Raw genomic sequence first — 14509 nt, 5'->3', positions numbered from 1 at the left:
AATTGGCCTTGTTCTCACCCAGACAGCAACAAGAGCCAAATGCTGCTGGACCAGCAACTGTAGAGCCTGCACTAGCAGTTAAACTGCACCTGGGCCTTGTTCTAACCATGAAAGACACAAGAGCAAAATGCTGACAGATTTCTTGAGACTGTGAAATGATTGCTAGGAGACTTTAAGGATGGCTAACAGCACTGAGTGCTGGCACCTTCTATGGCTCAGCAGGAGCTGGACATTTTCAGTTTTAACCTGAGCTCTTCACAGAAGCACAGAATCACCAAGGTTGGAAGAGACCTCAAAGATCATTGAGTCCAACCTGTCACCACAGACCTCATGACTAAACCATGGCACCAAGTGCCACATCCAATCCCCTCCTGAACACCTCCAGGGATGGAGACTCCACCACCTCCCTGGGCAGCACATTCCAACAGCTAATGACTCTCTCTGGGAAGAACTTTCTCTTACCAAGCCCAAATAGAATCAGAGAATCAGCCAGGTTGGCAGAGACGTCCAAGACCATCCAGTCCAACCTATCACCCAGCCCTATCCAATCAACCAGACCATGGCACCAAGTGCCCATTGCCCCTTGTCCTGTCACTGGGCACTGCTGAAAAGAACCCAGCACAATCCACACGACCTCTGCCCTTTGGATGTTGATCAGCATTGATAAGCTCCTCTCTCAGTCTGCTCTTCTCCCAGTCATTAGGAGAAGGCACACTGTAATTCTTGTTAGTATTTTCCCTCTGTAGGTGTTTGCTAGCAGGTGTGGTTGATGTGAGCACTATGTGCACCTCTCATGGCACCTCTCACGGAGCAGAGCCCCTAAGGAGGACTGCCTGAAGCTGGCTGCTGCAACAGCTTTGATGAGAGGAGGACAAAACCAAGGTCAAAAATTTGCTGTAAAAACCACAGTTACATTTTTTTCCAAGCACCCTCCAGGTCACTTCAGGAGGTCATGGTGAGGTGGTCAGGTGGCTAGTGACATTCACTTCAGCCTTCAGCAACACCAGCAGATGGATGTTTTGACAAACAAGAGCCACTTGCTGTTCAGCTGAGGTCAACATTAGCAGATTTCACAGCATAATGAAAGAAATCCTCCAGAGCATCCAGCAGTGAAGCTGTGGACGTGGCACATGCAGGTGTCAGTGGGGGCTTGAAGAAGGCAGGCACCTCATCATTCTGTACTGGTGGTGTGGCTGAAATATTTCTGTCTTTTAGAGCAGATGGGTAAAGTGTGGAGAGACCTAATTCCCTCAGGAATCAACAGCTGCACTACCAAATCCTACTGACCAAGAAAGATGGAGAAGAGAAGGCTCTGAGGAGACCTCATTGTGGCCTTCCAGTGTCTCAATGGGGGCTCCAAGAAAGCTGGAGAGGGACTTTTGAGGGTGTCAGGGAGTGATAGGACTGGGGGGATGGAGCAAAACTAGAAATAGGGAGATTGAGATTGGCTGTGAGGAAGAAGTTGTTCCCCAGGAGGGTGGTGAGAGCCTGGCACAGGTTGCCCAGGGAGGTGGTGGAAGCCTCCTGCCTGGAGGTGTTTGCAGCCAGGCTGGATGTGGCTGTGAGCAACCTGCTGTGGTGTGAGGTGTCCCTGCCCATGGCAGAGGGTTGGAACTGGATGATCTTGGCAATTCTATGATTCTATGTCTTTCCAAGCCTAGAGCTTCAGAATATTAGCTGTGTGAGGGGAACAAGAGGAGTTTCAGTGTGTGACCATAAAAGACAGAGCAGTGATGACTGTCTCAGAATCACACAATCAGCCAGGTTGGAAGAGACCTTTGAGATCATCAAGTCCAACCTATCACCCAACACCATCTAATCAACTAAACCATGGCACCAAGGGCCTCATCCAGATCTTCCCCTACTCTAATTTGGATGTGATGCCCATGTACTAGAACCAGAGAACCTCTCCTGGTAGACCAGTGCAGCTCTCCTTCTGGAACAGCTTTCTCTTCTCTTTTCTTTGTAACTCAAGCACTTGTGCCTGTAGAACAAAAGGTTTCCATCTCATACTCCTTTTGTCTCCATACCCACACGGGAGAGCCCACAGGGCTCGTTGTGGCATGGACTGTTCCTGTTTAGCTGTAGGAGAGTTCAACTCTGCCAGCTAAACCCATTGGCTCATCTTGAGCCCAGCAGTGTCCTGGCTTCACACAGCCTGCTCTCAGAAGCAAGCCCCCTCCCCCACACACAGATGGGTGGGAAAACAACCCCCAAACCCCCCTCTGGGTTGAGATAAAGAGTTTGCCGAGATGATGCCACTCTACAGTTACCTTAGCAGAAGCTGTGTGGGTTTTTTGTTTATTGAGCTTAATATTGGCCTATCAAAATCACATTTGGGTTTGTCAACAAATTATCTAATACCCAAGAGGAGGGGAACACCCTGAGCCCAGCCACATTAGGCATCTAGCAACCACTAGAAGTCAATAATTCCTACTTGAATGTTACTTTAATATCCATTCTTTCCCAAGAATACTGGTTTCACTCTCTGTCCCTTTTCACCCCCACTCACCCCCTTTTGCCCCTCAAATCCCAGGGCACCAGGGCTCTGTTGGAGTCTCCTCCCACCACAGAGGTGATCACTTGGTCCTCCCCACCCACTCCCCTTTTTAATCCTCCCCCAAGCTGAGCCCATCTGGGCTGAGGGATCCTCCTCTCCTGACTGGTGAGTGCCCATGGTGCCCACTGGGTGATGGTGGTGGTGACAGCAAGGACCTGATGGCCCCCTGGTTGTTAGGAACAGGATTGATGACTACTCCAACATCATCCCTGGGTGCTGGCTGGGCCTCCTCACTGGGGCTGAGCTCCTCTGTGTGGTATCTTGGCTGGTTGAGGGTCTTGCCCCCAGCTCTGAGGTGGGTGCAACGATGGCGGTGCTGGGGCAGGAGCAGTTTAGGCACATATTTTGACATGTGTATTTCTATATTAACACACAGAAACCCCAGGCCACAGAGCTGCTCATGCCTTGTGTTGAGGCAAGGCATGTTTGCTGTGCTCTTTGAAACACCTCCAGGCGTGGAGGTTCAACCACCTCCCTGGGCAGCCTGGGCCTGTTTACTGAACCCTGAGCACGGAAGACAGGCCAGATGATGAGTCTCGTGAGAAGGATAATTCACTCTGGAAATCAGCAAGAGCTGAGAGCTCCTGGGAGGACTGCAGTTCAGGTGTGGCTGGCAGAAAAGTCATCAGTTCAGAAACACAAACTTCTGTGTTTTGGTTGAGAAGTCCTGAAAGCTCAGGCAAGAGGGAAGACCTGTTGGTGCAGGCAAGGACCATAATTGATCTCATACAGAGTCATAGAATTGCTTGTTTGGAAAAGCCCTTAAAATCATAGATGTGTTAGGGGTGGAAGGGGCCTCAAGGCTCAGCCAGTTCCAAGTCCCCTGCTATGGGCAGGGACACCTCACACCACAGCAGGTTGCTCACAGCCACATGCAGCCTGGCTGCAAACACCTCCAGGCAGGAGGCTTCCACCACCTCCCTGGGCAACCTGTGCCAGGCTCTCACCACCCTCCTGGGGAACAACTTCTTCCTCACAGCCAATCTCAGTCTACCCACTTCTAGTTTTGCTCCATCCCCCCCAGTCCTATCACTCCCTGACACCCTCAAAAGTCCCTCCCCAGCTTTCTTGTAGACTCCTGCAGATACTGGAAGGCCACAATTAGGTCTCCTCAGAGCATTCTCCCCAACTCCTTCAGTCTGTCCTCACAGCAGAGCAGCTCCAGCCCTCTGCTCCTCCTCCTGGCCCTTCTCTGATCACCTTCCAGCCCCTCCAGATCCTCTCTTCTTCCAACCCTTACCACTCCATGATTCTGTGCTTAGGATTTTGCAGTGTGAATAACCATTTATCAGCACTAACATCCCCATGCTAAACATCACCACAGCTCTGCGCCGTGCCCTGCCTGTTGCCACCAAGGGTGCATCAGACACAGTTCCAAACAAGCTACTTTCTTTGTTGTGGTTGGTGGGGTTTTTTTTCCCCCCTTGCCACTTTGAGCTCTCTCAAGAACATTTTTAAAGTTCTACTGACCTCTGTAGACACTGGAACACAGCAGAAAATGCTCACATCTGGCAGAATGAACTTGTTCACATGCATCTGCTTAGCAGTCAGTCCATCAACTCTAGTTTTTAATCAAGCTTTTATTATTCCCCCTCCTGCTTTTGGCAGAACTATTTATTTGTATTGGAAACCTGCATAATTTCCAGGAAAAGCTGCTTGCAGCCACCTGTAGATGCTTCATGAATGACTGATCTGTCGTAGATACCATAGGTAAAAGGATTTGAATTGTAAATTGCAGCCTGCAGACTACTACAGCTCGCCACGGATTGCTCTGGGCAGTGTGTTGAAAACCCCCCGAGACACTTCTTTACCTGGCATTTGAAACCAGCACAAATAAATGAACTATGGAGAAGAGACTTCATTAATCACAGCTCCAGCATCAAAGCCAGCCTAACAGAAAGGATTAATGAAGTACAGCTGCTGAGAACAAATAAAGCCATGTGAGGAAAGGATTTTACTGGAATATTCATGATGGCTCACCTGAAGCAGACTGTCTCGTCCCTGCTCACCTGCTTTAGGGAGACACCCTCTCTCTTTTTGGCAGTGGTGAGATGGGACAGCTGCCTAGATGCTGATGAAGAGCAGATGAATTTTGCCAGAAGAGATGAATTGAGCTGCACTCACAGTGGGGGGAGAGAGGCACCAGATGGACCTCTGAACTTTGAGCTTGATGTTTGTCACCAGGATGCAGAATACAAGTCCCCAGCTCCCCTGCCACATGCCCAGGCCAAACTGATCACCAGCTGGGAAGCAGGATGGAATGTGACAAATGCCATTCAGGTAACCTTTTACTTCCCCACTCATTACCACCATCATTTGAAGCATGGTCATCATCACGGAGCCTGCTTGGCTTCCCTTAGCTGCACCATCATTTGGCAAGGCTCTAAAAGGTTTCTCTGAATCTGTTATGAATGCATTTCAACCTCTCTGCACAAGAGGAGCATTTGGAGTGTGTCAGCAGCAAGTTTGCAGATGACACCAAGTTAGGTGGAGAGTTGATCTTCATGAGGGTAGGGAGGCTCTGTAGAGGGACTTGGATGGATTGGATCCATGGCCAATGTTACCAGGATGAGATTCAACAAGGGCCAAGTGCCAGGTCTCCTGCACTTGGGTTGCAACAACCCCAAGCAATGCTGCAGGCTTGAGGCAGCATGGCTGGAAACTGCCTGGCAGAGAGGGACTTGGGGGTGCTAAGGGATAAGCAGCTGAATAAGAGCCAGCAGTGCCCAGGTGGCCAAGAAAGCCAAAGGCCTCCTGGCTGGGATCAGCAATGCTGTGTCCAGCAGGAGCAGGAAGGGGATTGTCCCCTGGCGCTCAGCTCTGGGCAGGCCACACCTGGAGTGCTATGTCCAGTTTTGGGCAGCTCAACACAAGAGAGCTGTGGAGGTGCTGGATCCAGGGCAGAGCAGGGCAAGGAAGCTGGGAAGGGCCTGGGCAAGGAATCTGATGAGGAGCAACTGAAGGAGCTGGGGATGGTTAGTGTGAAACAGAGGCTGAGGGGAGACCTCATTGCTGTCTACAGCTCCCTGAAAGGAGGTTGTGGAGAGGCTGCTGCTGGTCTCTGCTCACAGGGAATTAGTGACAGAACAAGAGGGAATGGCCTCAAGCTGCCACTGGGTAGGCTCAGACTGGACAGTGGGAAACATTTTTCCCCATCAAGAGTGGTCAGACACTGGAATGAGCTGCCCAGGCACATGGAGTCAGCAGCCCTGGAGGTGTTTCCAGGTGGTTGGGATGTGGTGCTTGGGGCTATGGTTTAGGGGTGAACCTCACAGGGAAAAATTCTGGCTTGGACTTGGTGATCCTGAGGGTCTGTTCCAACCTGAATGTTACTGTGAGTCTGTGGAGGAAAAAAAAATCAAGTTCCAAAGGGGGGTTGGAAATAGTGAGATATGTTAGCTAAAATTTAAGAGACATTTAAACTAGGTGGAAGGAGAAGGTGGTGATTGCCCCTGGTTTGGGAGTGCAGGCATTAACCAGTGCATTTGCATTCAGATCTCACAGAGATGTTTGGTAGAAAAGTGAGGTAAACCTCTAATAAAAAGAGGATGGCAAGAGGCAGGCTGGTGTCAGGCATGCATTTACTGACATGGAAGTGAGGCTGGATGGAAACTGGAGCACGAAGCACAAGAAGTGTAATATGTGTCAGTGCTAAGGAAAATAGGCAGGCTGGGAAGAGTGAAAGCATTTGGTCTCAGCCCCCTGTGTGGAACTTGAGTCTCTTGCTCAATCCTTAAATTTAACATTAAATGCTTCAGCTTCTCCTTCTCACATCTTCATGATTCACTTCCTTACATAATTCTGTCACTACCGCTAACTTTCTGCCTGACATGGTGAGAAGATAGCAGTGCCCACAGACACATCTAGTCCCAGTTTCATAGTTTCATAGTTTCATTCAGGGTTGGAAGGGACCACAAGGATAATCTAGTTCCAACCCCCCTGCCATGGGCAGGGACACCCCACACTAGATCAGCCTGGCCACAGCCTCATCCAGCCTGGGCTTAAACACCTCCAGGGACGGGGCCTTGACCACCTCCCTGGACAACCCATTCCAGGGCTTCACCACTCTCATGGGGAAGAACCTCCTCCTCACATCCAGCCTCAATCTCCCCACCTCCAGCTTCATTCCATTCCCCCTAGTCCTATCACTACCTGAGATGCCGAGAAGTCCTTCCCCAGCCTTCCTGTAGCCCCCTTCAGATACTGGAAGGCCACAATGAGGTCACCTCAGAGCCTTCTCTTCTCCAGACTGAACAGCCCCAACTCCTTCAGTCTGTCCTCACAGCAGAGCAGCTCCAGCCCTCTGCTCATCCTCCTGGCCCTGCTCTGGACACCTTCCAGCACCTCCAGATCCCTCTTGCAATAGGGGCTCCAGAACTGGAGGCAGGACTCCAGGTGGGGTCTCCCCAGAGCTGAGCAGAGGGGGAGAATCACCTCCCTTGCCCTGCTGGCCACACTTCTGATGCAGCCCAGGAGCTGATTGGCTTTCTGGGCTGCAAGTGCACACTGAGAGCTCCTGCTGAGCTTCTCCTCCCCCAGCACCCCCAAGGCTCTCTCCTCAGGGCTGCTTTCCAGCCAGTCCCTGCCCAGCCTGGATTTGTGCCTGGGATTGCCTCGACCCAGCTGCATGACCCTGCTCTTGCTCTTATTGAACTTCATGAGGTAGGCTTGTGCCCACCTCTCCAGCCTGTCCAGCTCCCTCTGGATGGATCCCTTCCCTCCAGCCTGTCTGCTGCACCACACAGCTTGGTGTCATCAGCAAACTTGCTGAGGGCGCACTCAGTGCCACTGTCCATGGCACCCACAAAGATGTTGAACAAGCCTGGTCCCAGGACTGATCCCTGGGACTGAAACCCCCTTATGTGGCACTGTGGTTCTGGAGGAGCAATCCTTGCGGTGTCACACGAGCCTGCAGTTGTGCTGGTGAGCGTTTGCTCGTGTATCTGATCACCCCTCAGCTCTGCAGAGGGGGAGAGAAGGGTCACGTTCCTAACCCCGGCCGTGAGCACCCCCTCCCGAGAGCCAGCGCAGCGACAGCCAGGGCACAGCACCGCACCGCGCTGAGAGCGCTCAGCCCTGCGGAAAAGCCTCCCATCCTCAAACACCCCAGCTGCCTTCTAGTAACACATTTTATCTTCAGTCCCCCTCAGCAGCCTCTAGGCAGGACAGGAGTCTGGGATGAGAGCCCACTGCTGGCTCGGGGAGGTTTGCTGTTGGTTTCACAGAAGCCAAGATTCCATCCTGGAAGGCAGTGCTGTCAATATTTACTCCGTGACCTTTTGGCAAGTCACATTCTCTCTCACCCCTTGTTTTTCTTTCTGAAAAGCAAAAGTAATAGTGCCTCTGTAAATACCTCAGAGTGCCTAAAAACTCCTGATGTCATTATGTACACAAGAGCTCTTCTCCAGAGTGAATATCAATAATTAATAGAAGGCTCCAAGGAGACCTAATTGTGGCCTTCCAGGATCTGAAGGGGGCTCCAAGAAAGCTGGGGAGGGACTTTTGAGGGTGTCAGGGAGGGATAGGACTGGGGGGGATGGAGCAGAACTAGAAATGGGGAGACTGAGATTGGCTGTGAGGAAGAAGTTGCTCCCCATGAGGGTGGTGAGAGCCTGGCACAGGTTGCCCAGGGAGGTGGTGGCAGCCTCCTGCCTGGAGGTGTTTGCAGCCAGGCTGGATGTGGCTGTGAGCAACCTGTTGTAGTGTGAGGTGTCCCTGGCCATGGCAGGGGGTTGGGACTGGCTGAGCCTTGAGGTCCCTTCCAACCCTAACAATTCTAAGATTCTACATTCCAGCTTCCACTTCAAAACCAGGCTGAAAACACAGCCTACAAACACTACCAAATGTGCAGCTGCCTCTAAGCATGGAGCCCTGCACCTGGGGAGGAACAACCCCATGCACCACTGCAGATTAGGGGTTGACCTGCTGGAATGGATCTTGGAGTCCTAGTAGACAATCAGTTCTCTGTGGGACAGCAATGTGCCCTTATAGCCAAGAAGGCCAAATGGCATCCTGGGGTTCATTACGAAGAGTGTGGCCAGCAGGTCAAGGGAGGTTCTCCTTCCCCTCTACTCTGCCACAGTAAAAGCACATCTGGAGTATTGCATCCAGTCCTGGGTTCCCTGGTTCAAGAGGGAAGTACTGGAGACAGCCTGTTGCAGGACTAAAAGGATGCTGAAGGGCCTGGAACATCTGTGTGATGAGGAAAGGCTGAGAGGCCTGGGGCTGTTTAGTCTGGAGAAGCTTGAGGAGAGATCTGGTCCATGGTTACAAATAAAGGGAAGCCACATTGTTGGGATTTCAGATACTTTGGTTTTCCCCTTTAGAAGTCACTGCTGGAGTAAAGGTCAGGAAGGGAATCAACCACAGCAGAGATGACTCGGACATATAGGAAGCTCCACCTCAACATGAGGAGAAACTTCTTTGCTGTGAGGGTGCTGGAGCCCTGGAGCAGGCTGCCCAGAGAGGCTTCTCTGGAGACTGTCAAAACCCATCAGGATGTGTTCCTGCATGACCTGCCCTAGGTGATGCTGCTTTGGCAGCTATGCTGAGCTTTCCTTCCAAGGCAGGCTAAGAACGGCAAAGCCTGGGAGGTGCAGCTCTGTGAAGAGCACAGCTGAAGAGTCCTAACCACCCTTCTGAGGCTGTTATATGTGAGCATATGTAGAATCATACTTGCATTTAAAACACTCTAAGAAAACCCTTTCCCAGAATCAGAGAATTGTTTGGGTTGGAAAAGCCCTCTGAGCTCATCCAGTCCAACCATCAACCCAACACCACCGTGGCCACTAAGCCGTGTCCCCAAGTGCCATGGCCACACATTTCTTGACCACCTGCAGGGATGGGGACTCCACCACCTCCGTGGGCAGCCTCTTCCAATCCCTGACCACTCTTGCAGCGAAGAAATTATTCCTCAGCAAAGAAATTATTCCTCATCTCCAACCTGAATCTCTCCTGGCACAATTTCAGGCCATTTCCCCTGATTCCACCACCTGATACCAAGGAGAAGAGACCAACCCCTACCTGGCTCCAACCTCCTTTCACAGGGAGCTGGAGAGAGCAATGAGGTCTCCCCTCAGCCTCCTCTTCTGCAGACTCAACAAGCCCATCTATGCACACTGGTCTGTTTCCTATTTCCCAATGCCTGAGTGTTTGGTTTAGGATCAAGGTTGGAGAGGCAAAGAAAGAGAAGAGTAAAGGCAGGAGAGGAGGAGAGAGGGGAGAATATTGAATGGGCATCTGTCAGTAAAAAATAGTCTGAGGAAATATCTATGAATAGCTTTGAAGAGAAAGTCAGAGCTGTGAACAGCATGAGGAAAGCAATCCCAATGTTCTTGACTGCTGCAGAGAATCTCTGCTGAAGTGAGGCCTGGGTCTGCCCTACCCAGAGGAAAGGGCAGGAGCGTTTCGCATGGCAATCAGAGGTAAACATTTCAGCAGCACTCTGAAGAGTCCTAAAGAGTTATTCCAGGGAATGCAATTAGGCTAAAAGTGAAATCATTTCACTAGCCAGGTTCATTACAGGAATGATTAATTCTTTGGCCTCTGAAATTTTTGGTCACTGCAGTGCTGGGGTGCATCAAGAGGAGTGTGTGCAGCAGAATGAGGGAAGTTCTCCTCCCCCTCTACTCTGCCCTGCTGAGACCTCACCTGGAGTATTGATTCTAATTCTGGGCTCCCCAGTTCAAGAGGGACAGGGAGCTGCTGGAGAGAGTCCAACTGAGGGCTACAAGGATGATGAAGGGACTGCAGCACTGCCTGGTGAGGAGAGGCTGAGAGCCCTGGGGCTGTTTAGTCTGGAGAGGAGAAGCCTGAGAGCGGATCTGATCAATGTCTATCAATATCTGAGGGCTGGGGGTCAGAAGGGAGGGGACAGGCTCAGTTGCACCCTGGGATAGGACAAGGGTCAATGGATATAAACTCCAGCACAGGAGGTTCCACCTCAACATGAGGAAGAATTCCTTCACTGTAAGAGTCACACAGCCCTAGAGCAGGCTGCCCAGAGAGGTTGTGGAGTCTCCTTCCCTGGAGCCTCTCAAGCCCCATCTGGATGTGTTCCTCTGTGACCTGTGCTGGATTCTATGGTCCTGCTCTTGCACAGGGGGTGGACTCAAAGATTTCCAGAGGTCCCTTCCAACACCTAACATCCTGTGATCCTGTAAAAAAAGAGGCAATGGCCTGAAATTGTGCCAGGAGGAGTTTAGTTTGGATATTGGGGAAATCTCTTTGCTGCAAGAGTGGTCAGGGATTGGCACAGGCTGCCCAGGGAGGTGGTGGACTCCCTGTTCCTGGAGATGATCAAGAAACCTGTGGATGTGGCACCTGGAGACATGGTTTAACAGCCATGGTGGGGTTGGGTTGATGGTTGGACTGGATGATGCTGGAGGTCTGTTCCAACTGAAACAATTCTCTGCTCCCACAAAAGGGTTTTCCTAGAGTGCTCTAAATCCATGCATTTTCCAACAATGAGACAGAGATCTTAATTATGGTTTTAACCTCCAGTGTGCTTGTCTGGTGTGGGTACTGTACATGGAAATGGTTGCAGGAGAGATTCAAAGTTTCCAGGGAAACATGCTTGGTATGCCAGCACTGCACAGGCAAAGGCAAACCTCTGTCCTGTTAATCTGGGTAAGGACAGAGACCATAAAGCTGAGTCAATTCAAAAGGGAAACCCAACAGCATCACCTGGCAGAGGGACACAACTCACATCCCTTTGTACAGAGCTGTAAAAGGACCAAAAATTGTGTACTGACTTGTGCTGGAGAGATAAGCAAAGCAGTAGTGGCAAGGAAGAAGGTAGTTAAATGCCAGTGGTACAGCACTTCACGGGAGAACCAGAGCACAATGAAGTCTGCTTTTTGCCAGCCACATGAAGGAGGATTGTTGCAAGCTGTATGGAGAATGTTTGTCATAGAATCACAGAATGTTAGAGGTTGGAAAGGACCTCCAGGGATCACCCAGTCCAACCCCCCTGCCAGAGCAGGATCACCAAGGGTAGTCTGCACAGGAATGCATCCAGGCAGGCTTTGAAAGTCTCCAGGGAAGGAGACTCCACAACCTCTCTCAGCAGCCTGCTCCAGGGCTCCAGCACCTTCCCTAGAAAGCAGTTTCTCTTCATGTTGTAGTGAAACCTTCTATGTTCCAGCTTGTACCTGTTGTTCCTTGTCTTATTATAGTGCACCACTGAAAAGAGCTTGGCCCCCTCCACTTGACCCCCAACCCTCAGATATTGATAGACATTGATCAGATCCCTCTCAGCCTTCTCTTCTGGTGGAGTCACTGTCATTGGAGGTTTTCAGGAGGAGACTTGATGGGGTGCTTGGTGCCATGGTTTAGACTAAACAGCCTCAAGGCTCTCAGCCTCTCCTCCCCAGGCAGTGCTGCAGTCCCTTCAGCATCCTTGTGGCCTCCCTTGGACTCTCTCCAGCAGGTCTCTGTCTCTCTGGAACTGGGGAGCCCAGAACTGGACACAGCATTGCAGGTGTGGTCTGAGCAGGGCAGAGCAGAGGGGGAGCAGAACCTCCCCAGCCCTGCTGGCCACACTTTTCTTGCTGCACCCCAGGATCCCATTGTCCCTCTTGGCCACAAGGCACATTGCTGTCTAAGAAAGAGAAAGCCAGAGTTGAAGGGAAAGGCATTCAGTCTGTGGAGTCATGGAGGGCAACAAAGAATGGAGAAAGAACAAGCAGGAGCATAACTGGAGTTGACACCATGCTAAGTCTGTCTCCACTTAGGTACCAGGAACATAAATGAGTTTAACTATGCATAAAAGTCAGGCACTTTACCAGGCAGCTCCAAATTGCTTTCAGTGTTGTGATTCTTGTGCAATCTGTAAAATACAGTGAAATGTGGAATCATAGAATGGTTTGGGCTGGAAACATCCTCCAAGATCATCCAGTTCCAAACCCCTGCCATGGGCAGGGACACCTCCCACCAGCCCAGGTTGCTCAAGGCCTCATCCAGCCTGGCCTTGAACACCTTCAGGGAGGAGGCAGCCACAGCTTCCATGGGCAGCCTGTGCCAGTGTCTCCCTGCCCTCCCTGTTCCTACTCTCAAGTGTAAACCTACCCTCTTCCAGCTTAGAGCCATTCCCACAGAATCACAGAATGGGGTGGGTTGGAAAGGACCTTGAAGATCAGCTAGTTCCAACCCCTAGAATACAAGCACAGGATTCTTGCCTGGGTGTTTGGTGACAGACAACTTATCAAAGCATAGACATACCAATGAGCCTCTGGATTCAGTCCCTCTGATCCTCATGGAGCCATCTTTTGTCTCCTCTTTTGTGCAGAGATCAGGCTGTACAAAACTCAGAAGCACCTCTGGCAGGGGCAATTTGCTTGTTGCCTGATCAGAAAAGCACAAGAGGCTGCTCCTCTGTTTCCAGTGCTTCTAGGAATAACAGTAATGCAATTAGTAAGGTTAATGATTTATTGACACAATTTAAAAGAGCTAATGGTTGTTGCAGTGAATATGTGCAGACCATAAGCATGCTCATTGCGTTTCTGTTCTCTTCTTTGTACATTAGTTTAGAGGAGAAGAGAGGAGACTGAGAATGGAGATGAGGAAGAAATTCTTTCCAGTGAGGGTGGAGAGACACTGGCACAGGTTGCCCAGGGAGGCTGTGGATGCCTCCTTGCTGGGGGTGTTCAAGGCCAGGCTGGACTGCACACCTGAAGGATGGCCAAGGGCTCAGGTCCAGCCAGCATGGATTTAGGAAGGGCAGGTCCTGCCTCTCCAACCTGATCTTCTTCTATGATCAGGTCACTGCCTGGTGGGTGTGGGGCAGGCTGTGGATGGAGTCTGCTTGGACTTCAGCAAGGCCTTTGCCACCATCCCCCACAGCAAACTGCTGTCTAAGCTGTCAGCTCCTGGCTTGGACAGCAGCTCTCTGAGCTGGGTTAGGAACTGGCTGGAGGCTGAGCCCAGAGAGTGGTGGTGAATGGTGCCACAGCCAGCTGGCAGCCAGGCACCAGTGGTGTGCCCCAGGGAGCAGTGCTGGGCCCTGTGCTCTTTAACATCTTCACTGATGATCTGGAGGAGGGGATTGAGTCAGTCATCAGCAAATTTGCAATTGACAGCAAGCTGGGAGTAGATGTTAGTCAGTTAGAGGGCAGAAGGGCTCTGCAGAGGGACCTCGACTGACTGAACAGATGGGCAGAGTCCAATGGGATGGCATTCAACAAGTCCAAGTGCCAGGTGCTGCACTTTGGCTACAGCAACCCCAGGCAGTGCTACAGGCTGGGGTCAAAGTGGCTGAGAGCTGCCAAACAGAGAGGGACCTGGGGGTGCTGATTGACAGCTGCCTGAACATGAGCCAGCAGTGTGCCCAGGTGGCCAAGAAGGCCAAGGGCATCCTGGCCTGCATCAGGAAGAGTGTGGCCAGCAGGAGCAGGGAAGTCCTTGTGCCCTGTGCTCAGCACTGCTTAGGCCACCCCTTGAGTCCTGTGTCCAGTTCTGGGCCCCTCAGTTCAAGAAGGACATTGAGAGACTTGAAGGTGTCCAGAGAAGGGCAAGGAGGCTGGGGAGGGGTCTGGAGCACAGCCCTGTGAGGAGAGACTGAGGGAGCTGGGGTTGCTTAGCCTGGAGAAGAGGAGGCTCAGGGGAGACCTCATTGCCCTCTACAACTACCTGAATGGTGGTTGTAGCCAGGTGGGGGTTGGTCTCTTCTCCCAGACAGCCAGCAGTAGAACAAGAGGACACAGTCTCAAGCTGTGCCAGGGGAAGTTTAGCCTGGATGTTAGGAGGAAGTTATTCCCAGAGAGAGTTGTTAGCCACTGGAATGTGCTGCCCAGGGAGGTGGTGGAGTCCCCATCCCTGGAGGTGTTCAAGAGGGGATTGGATGTGGCACTTGGTGCCATGGTTTAGCCATGAGGTCTGTGGTGACAGGTTGGACTCGATGATCCTCGAGGTCTCTTCCAACCTTGGTGATACTGTGGATGAGGCCTTGAG

General features: G+C 51.5%; 1 protein-coding gene across 1 annotated transcript in view; it reads left to right on the top strand.

The window, feature by feature from the left end:
• The first annotated feature begins 2867 nt into the window (after nt 1-2867).
• LOC137456442 (vesicular inhibitory amino acid transporter-like) overlaps nt 2868-14509 on the top strand; it is a 47338-nt gene continuing 35696 nt past the window's right edge. Inside the window, exons 1-2 of the mRNA XM_068167888.1 lie at nt 2868-2873; nt 4745-4840. Coding sequence (XP_068023989.1) covers nt 2868-2873; nt 4745-4840 — 102 coding nt within the window. The remainder of the gene's footprint in view (nt 2874-4744; nt 4841-14509) is intronic.

Source organism: Melanerpes formicivorus, unplaced genomic scaffold (assembly GCF_026170545.1).
Source record: "Melanerpes formicivorus ecotype bairdi unplaced genomic scaffold, bMelFor1.0.p_v2 SCAF_124, whole genome shotgun sequence".
Classification (NCBI taxonomy): domain Eukaryota; kingdom Metazoa; phylum Chordata; class Aves; order Piciformes; family Picidae; genus Melanerpes; species Melanerpes formicivorus.
Note: the sequence above shows the minus strand (reverse complement) of the source record. Positions and strands in the feature narration are given on the sequence as shown.